The sequence below is a fragment of the Andrographis paniculata genome, unplaced genomic scaffold (genome assembly GCF_009805555.1).
Source record: "Andrographis paniculata isolate CXL003 unplaced genomic scaffold, ASM980555v1 Contig49END, whole genome shotgun sequence".
NCBI classification, from domain to species: domain Eukaryota; kingdom Viridiplantae; phylum Streptophyta; class Magnoliopsida; order Lamiales; family Acanthaceae; genus Andrographis; species Andrographis paniculata.
The window spans coordinates 1649944-1658037 of NW_026137583.1; the positions used below are offsets into that span (position 1 = coordinate 1649944).

An 8094-nucleotide genomic window follows, 5' to 3' on the forward strand; every position below is an offset into this window, starting at 1 on the left:
GAAGCGAAAATATTATCTTTCAAATAACTTTTTAAATTAAATTGTTGAACACAATTTGGCGGTAAAAATAATTCTTAAGTTATATTGTTAATATATTTACTTTATACGTTTATATTTTATTACGATTCTTTTTTATGTTATTTTTAATTAATATATATGTTGATTTATTTCGAATAATTCTATTTATTAAAATTTATATACATTAATATTTAAAAAGTTAAAATATAATAATATATAAAATTATTATTAGATAATAAAAATATATTAAATAAATAAATTGTTGTGGATTTATAAAATAGTAAAAGTAATGTGTTAGAGATGATTTATTATAACCGGTGATAAATGAAATTATTTGAATATTGAGATGAATATGACGTGGATGAGAGATAAAAGAGACAATGGGATAAACGTAATGACTATAACATATGATCTTATACATAATCCATTTATAGTAAATAATTTTATTAACTTATAAATTTTTTGACCCTACTTTAACAAATAATAATCAAATTGCAATTACTTTTTTTATTTATCTCATTATTTTTTTATTAACATTTTAGTAAACTTTTGATAATACTCTTTAGTTTTTACACTTTATTTTTTATCTACTCTACTTTTATATTAAAATATTGATATTTTTTAGTCTTTGTGTCCGGATCTTGTAGCATAAATAGTCCATACGTATAAAGTATTAATTATTACACATCCACGTTAAAACTTGTACAAAAATATTTGAGCATATTTTTCGATTACACGTGAGGAAAGCAAGTTGATTTTTTTTTTCAAAAAAACTAAATTTTATATATTATAAAGAGGACTACAACCAAAGGCCATAAGCCTTACATGAATACGCAATTAAGGGTGTGTTTGTTTGTGGGTTTGGGATTTTTTAATAGTAAAAAAATGAATTCGGATAGTTATTTGATGAGATATAAATAGACGAATGTAAAATTAATTTTTAGTATAATATAAAAAATAAAAATAATTATTTGATGTAATATTTTTCTAGGGAATAAAAACTGAATAGAAAAAATGTGAAAAACGGGAGGGGATCCTCAGCGTCATCCCCTCCCTGCCCCACACACATTCATGTATAGATACATGGGTATATAAACTTTATAGATATACACTCATGTATCTATACATGTGTGTGTGATGATGCTGAGAGTGAGGCAGGGAACGATGATGCTGAGGATCTCCTTCCGTGAAAAATTAACAAAAGAACGAACCTAAGAAATTTATACCTAAGGAAATAAAAGGCCCACATCATGCAAGAGCCACCAGCTCAAATACTCGAAATAGCTTATACCGCTTAGGCGAACAGAACAAAGACAACTACCAAAACACCGTCAAGACAAAACAAGAACGAAAACCATTCAGGATCCTAAATAAACATTCACACCACTAATTAATTTTCTTCAAGATTTAAATTGTTGTTTGGTCATGCTTGAGTTCTAGGTCCAAAATGGGGAAAATTTGACCTTGGTGAAGGTTGTTGGATTTGACCTAGGAACGAATCAAAATAAATCAAATTATTCACCAACCAAACCAGCACAACACTTTTACTGTCTGTTCCATGCCTAAAATATGAGAAATAGAAAGAAAAAATATACAGGAACAATAGGGACGTGAAGGGAGAAGAAAATAACGGAAAAAAGTACTGTTATGTTATATTATTACCGAGAAACTTTCTCAACTCGAAGATAAAATAGATAAAAGGTATTTGTAAACTTCACGAGCCTACTGCATAAAAAAAAAAAAAAAAAAAAAAGTTAATTAATTAACCAAAAATTCTAATAATAGCTATCTATATTCTTTGAGAACAAAAAATATGGCAAGGGATCCTCTATTTAAAACTTAATTAGTTTAATAAATTATTTTATAACACCTATTCTTTGAATTTTTAATATTTTTTTAAAATTAAAAAATAATTAACTTAACTAAAATTGTAATTTTATTCTTCAAATTTTTATTTATTTCCTTCAATTCCTACTAAACACTTCCATTTATTTTTCTGTCTTTCGGCCCTAATTCTAGCGACGGCTTCGGTGGGGCAAACTCCGATAGCTGGTGTCGCAGTTGATGATGGGTAGGAAAAAGGTTGAATGGCGGGCGGTGGCTTTGGCGGCGGCGCAGGGCGTCGTCGGGATGAATCGATGATCAATGAAGGGGGAAGAGAAGACGCGGGGATGAATAGATGATCAATGAAGGGAGAAGAGAATAAGAGAGAGTTAAGAGGAAGAGAAAGAAATAGAAAATAAATGCAGGGCGTCTGTCTCCCTGTCCGATTTCATCCGAGTTCCTAAATTTCTGTCTCTCGTCTCTTTTGCCCGCCATTCAATCGCCTTCTCTTTTTCTCCTCTTTCTCTGCCGCGTCTTCTTGTGTGCCTTCGTCGTCCTCCCAGATAGGGAATCTAATTGTTTTCTCCTTTTACAACTTTGTCGGTGGCTTTGTAAGTTCAATTCTTACACTGTTTTCGATTGTTTGATGTTATCAAATTTTCGGCTGCTATCATGTTTAGGTTTTGAATTGTTTGGTTTTAGTTGCAATTTATTGTTGGATGGTTGAAGCCTATTAGTTTAATTTTTGTTGGCATTGTGCATGCTTTTGCGGTTTGATGGGTGCAATTTTGTGTTTCATTTAGTGGAATCTTTTTGCTTCTTTTTGGGAATTGGCTTCCGTGCTTCCTGGATAATTTTATATTCCAGTAGTACAAGTTACTTCCTGGATTTGGTACCCATCCAAAAGAATAGTGGTGCGTGGGATAAGTAGAAACCATCTATTATCATTTGCCTTGCCTTTTTGTTGAGCCAGATGGTTGGTGGCGTCCTCACAAGAAAATTAGGGCTAGAGTGTCTAGAAAATTAGGGCTAGAGTGTCGATGATATTAGTGTTTAGTAGGAATTGAAATTTGGATGGAAGTGTTTAGTAGGAATTGAAAGAAATAAATAAAAGATTGGAGGGTAAAATTATAATTTTAATTAAGTTAATTATTTTTTTATTTAAAAAAAATATTAAAAAGTCAAGAACAAGTGTTATAAAATAATTGATTAAACTGATTAAATTGGATAAATTTTAAACAGAGGATTCCTTTTCAAGAAATATGCTAAATAATTAAATATACTCTAAAGTACTTAGCCAAATCGTAACTTGATTTCCGTTAGGATTATTTCCATAATACTTCCCCATAATTCTACGGCATTATCAATGTCGCTCTATGAGCCTTCTCGCATATACAGCCTCCCTCTGTCGGTTCAAATAGTTCCAGACCCCGTGGGTATGTCGAATTAACTGGGATCGACATATTATTGAACGTAACATATTTGGGCATACACCGTGAAAAATTAGGCCACACCAGGCTACATTATGATCTTGGAAAGCACCGCGTCCCACACCGACACCCTGCTAACGATGCCAACGCTGTATCTCCTGTCTCTGTCTGCTGACATCCTGCCGACAGTGCGACCGCCTCCTTTCCGCATCCCACCGGCAGTCCGAACGCTAATTTCTATTGCTTCTGCCGACACCCCACCGATAGTGTGAGCACCTCTTGACGACACCCCGATAATGGGAGCACAATGTCTCAACCCTTGCCTGCCGACAGTGCGAGTGCTAACGTCTGCTGCCACGTTCTACGCCGGAACCCCGCCGACTATATGAACACCGGCATCTTTTGCCCGCCAAACGCAGTCTTCAGCCAGCACTCCGCTGGCAGTGCAAACGACTTCTACCGGCACCCTGTCGACGGCGTTCTCCTGCGCCGTCACCTACCAAGCTCTAATTATTTTTCCAAAATACATCAAGGATGTCCGGCCGACAGTGCAAGTGCCTTCTTCCGACGCCCCGCCGGCACTGCGAACGCCCTGCCTGCTGGTCATATAATAAAAATAAATAAAATTTCCACATTCCTAAGTATCAATTTCTCCAGCCCATCACCTGCACCTCCGCGCTCAACCTCCAGCGACGCCCGCTCGACGTTAGACCGCCATCCTCAGCCGCTGAACCTGCACGCCTAGACTGGTATCCGAACGCCGCCACACTGACGTCACCTGCGTCTCTCACAGCGCTGGCGACAAGCCCCCCCAGCCTGCCGGAGATTTCGCTCCCGCCACCGTCACCCTTCGGTTCAATCAGATCTGATCCTTGGAAAATCAAACGCTGATCCGGAGATTTTGCTCCCCCGCCACCGTCACCCTATCGCCACTGGGATGCTCTCGCCGCCATCAGGAGCCTTCTCCAACAGGACGAACTCAATTTTGCTCTGATACCACTTGTTGGATTTGACCCAAGAATGAATCAAAATAAATCAAATTATTCACAAACCAAACGAGTATAACATTTTTGTTGGGTGTTCAATTCATAAAATATGAGAAATAGAAAGAAAAAATATAAAGGAACGATAAGGACATGAAAGGAGAAGAAAATAATAGGGAAAAAAGTATTGTTATGTTTTATTACTACAAAGAAACTTCATCGACTTGAAGATAAGATTGAGGAGGTGTTTATAACCCCCACGAGCAACTGGATAAAAATAAAAAATAAAAAAAGAAGAAGAAAGAAAGAAATGAAAATTCTAATAATCTCTACCTATATTCTCTAAATTTTGGGAGCAAGAAATATGTTAAATAATTAAATATACTCTAAAGTACTTAGTTAAATTGTGACTTGATTTCACATCAGAATTATTTCCATCAAAGCTAGACTTTTGAATCAAAAGAGAAGCAATAGTAGAATCAGAATATTTCACTGGTATATTTTGAGAGCGAGAGCCAATGATCAAACGAATTATACCCTCTAGAACTACATTAAGCCCACAAAGTTCACCGGAAGGAATATGATAAGGGCTAGAGGGAAGCTCAACATTTTTTGATTGGTTTGTCTCATCTTCATCTTAAAAAGGAGAAGGAATATTCACCACAATTGAAAGACTAATTTTCTTGAGACGGGCTACTTTTCTTTCTGCTGCAGATCATTTGTTCTCTTTCAAAATTTCTTAATCTTATAGTTTCTTGACTTTTTTTAAATAATTCCCAATCAAAAATACAAAGTAATTAGGAACACTATACATAAAATTGTGGAGAGAGTTTAGTTCGCAAGTCACAGGAAGGCAATAAATATATATATTATTATTATTTTTTATAAATTATGATATCAAAAATACTATTTAAATTAAAATTATAATCAATACTTTATTTTAAATCAATTTCAAATTAGAAGCAAGCAAATAATGGACTGCAACTTCAATTGACACCAAAAACACTGCCAATATACTTCCATCAGTACCAGCTGTGTATTATGTCCTCAATGCCAAGCAACTTAAAATTTTGGAGTATAAAAACCTGTAAAAATCATGCAAATATAGAATTATATACTTGCATAAAATGTATATTTGGAAAATAAAGACCTCGACACAAATACAAAGTATGTAGCTGAGTAAAATGTATAAACCTATCATCTTGATTTTAATAAATTAATGTAACCATGTCATCATGTCTGAGGCAAGTTAGGGTAAGATATTTTGTAAAAAGAAATCTATGTAGACTTGGCAGAATTTGAATACTTAAAACCATGAATCCATCTTGGATGCATAGTATATATTTGGTTTGAATCCACCTTTTAATTACGGGATGGATTGGTGTATATATACATATATATATATATATGTATAGAGGGAGAGAGAGAGAGAGAGAATTATAAATCTGATTGGAAAACCCACTTAGAACACAGTCTGATTTGACAAAGTAAACGAAACAGGAAAGCACGAATGATACGACGAAAGCAAGCATAAGTAATACGGCGGCATAAAGTCGTCCATAATGTTAGAAACCCTACTACTAGCTAGCCGCCACACATGATCATCCTTCAACTGCAGCGACATTTGAATCATCTACGGAGAGATTTTAGTCCATTCATAGCGTCCTTCAAGCGGCTCATCGTTCACTGGATCAAAGTTGTACCTATAATCAACAATTATCGACAGGAGATATTGTTAACAACGTAATTGTAGATGCAATGACTACAAAGAAAAGATCTATTTTTATTTTTGTTATTGTTATTTTGGATGTGTGTGTGATATGATATATAGATCATCTCCCTTACTTCTTAATGAAGTCTTCAATTTTCTTCTTGTGTTCAGCTTCTGCAGTAGAAAACATGGCAGTGACGGCTTGTGGCATCGGCTTTGGGGGAGATTCATTCTTCACATCCTTCTTGTCTTCTTCACTAGGATTCATATTGCTGTTGCTGCAAGACATGGGTTAGTGGTACGTACTAATTTATACTATATATGGATTAATTGCAAACAAATAATTAATCATCCATGGAGACGAGAGGAGATGAGAGGGGCCAAAACCCTTTCTTTCTCTCTCCTCAATTTCTCCCAGATACACAGATATGGATACAATGAAATAATTAATTATTATTGTAATGTAATATCAATATTATTGAATCACTGCATCAAACAGAAACACAGCAGCAATCTGAAAGATTACAGGATCTAGAAGACTTCAGATATACGATTTCATACCAGGAAGGAACAATATGTATACATATATCTAGCATGTTTATATTTTAGTTGGAAACTCTAAGCCCTGGTCTAGCTAAACCCTAGCGAGTTGAAGTTAAAAATTAAATCAAAGAAGAGAGAGAAAGAGAGGCAGCTAGAGAGAGAAAGCACTGAATTCTCAAACTTCAAGTTCAAGAAGGAAAACAGACAAAGAATCATGGAAAGCTTTGGAGTAGAAAGAGAAGGCGATGAAAATCAGAAACAAACAAGTTATCAATCAACTTTAAAACGAAAAGGTTAATAAAAAATACCTCTGGTGGTTGACAGGCGAGTTAAGAACCAAACCCTCATTTTCTTTCTGTGAAGCAGATTTGTCAGCTTCCTGGGCAGAAATGTCTTGTTCAGGCCCGGGATGAGTTTCCACGTCGTCGGCCTTGGTGTTGTCGTCAACATCGACGTCTTCAGTGTCCGTGGTCTTGGTGTTCTGGTCGTCAGAATCGTCCTTGGTGTTTCCGTCGACCTCGACATCTTCAGACTCGGCGGCCATGGTGTTCTCATCACCAGAGTCAGTCTTGCTGTTGTCATCGACCTCCACATCTTCAGACTCGGCGGTCATGGTGTTCTCATCACCAGAGTCAGTCTTGCCGTTGTCGTCGACCTCCACATCTTCAGACTCGGCGGCCATGGTGTTCTCATCACCAGAGTCAGTCTTGCCGTTGTCGTCGACCTCCACATCTTCAGACTCGGCGGCCATGGTGTTCTCATCACCAGAGTCAGTCTTGCTGTTGTCGTCGACCTCCACATCTTCAGACTCGGCGACCATGGTGTTCTCATCACCAGAGCCAGTCTTGGCGTTGTCGTCGACCTCGACTTCTTCAGACTCGGCGGCCATGGTGTTCTCGTCATCAGACTCAGTCTTGCTGCTGTCGTCGACCTCCACGTCGTCAGAATCAGCGGCCATGGTGTTCTCATCATCAGAGTCAGTCTTGCTGTTGTCGTCGACCTCGACGTCGCCAGAATCAGTGGCCATAGTGTTCTCGTCGTCGTCATCGGAGTCGTCCATGGTGTTCTCTCGGCCTTGCGGTGGCAGTGATTGTGCTGGAAGGGCAAGCACGTAGCTGATTTGTTTAGGCTGAGCCATTCTTGGCGGTGGCTTCCTGAGGACTCGCCTGCTCCTGAGATGGAGGTAGCTAGAAGCAGCAGCAGGAGGAGAAGGAGGAGGGAACAATGGGGTGGTATCAGAGCCCGAATCAGACTGTTTCTTGAGGGTTCCAGCAGCTTTGGTCTTCGTTAGGGCATTCTTTCCATCCTTTCTCACTCGCTTCCCCATGATGATGAACTAGGGTTGTGTTTATGCTTGAGTTTAGAGCAGAAACACAGACTCAGACTGACAGAGAGGCAGAAACTGCTTCCGCTCCAGAACAGTTTTCTGAGTAGTAATAATGAAGAGGTAGTGAAAGAAAAGAGGCAGAAACGATTTAATTTATAGTTGGGGTTGGGGAAGGAAGAATGGTCATGGGAGCAACAGTGCACTGCACCAGAAAACAAAAGATGCGGGTGAACTCACTGACTCACCCACTGACAACTA

General features: G+C 37.5%; 1 protein-coding gene across 1 annotated transcript; it reads right to left on the reverse strand.

Moving 5' to 3' along the window:
• Positions 1–5888: 5888 nt before the first annotated feature.
• Positions 5889–7836, reverse strand: LOC127252839 (uncharacterized). Its single transcript, XM_051277164.1, has 3 exons — positions 6818–7836; positions 6101–6244; positions 5889–5958 (listed from the first exon to the last, which is right to left on the reverse strand). The coding sequence occupies exons 1-3, from the start codon at positions 7834–7836 to the stop codon at positions 5889–5891; spliced, it is 1233 nt and encodes a 410-aa protein (XP_051133121.1).
• Between the last annotated feature and the right edge of the window lie 258 nt (positions 7837–8094).

Bases quoted from the DNA above. Each gene is read 5' to 3' on its own strand.
- LOC127252839 (XM_051277164.1), bottom strand. From the start codon at position 7,836: ATGGGGAAGCGAGTGAGAAAGGATGGAAAGAATGCCCTAACGAAGACC. The intron at 6,245-6,817 runs GTATTTTTTATT...CATGTCTTGCAG, and splicing joins TCGCCTGTCAACCACCAGAG to CAACAGCAATATGAATCCTA. The intron at 5,959-6,100 runs GTAAGGGAGATG...TGTTGATTATAG, and splicing joins ATTGAAGACTTCATTAAGAA to GTACAACTTTGATCCAGTGA.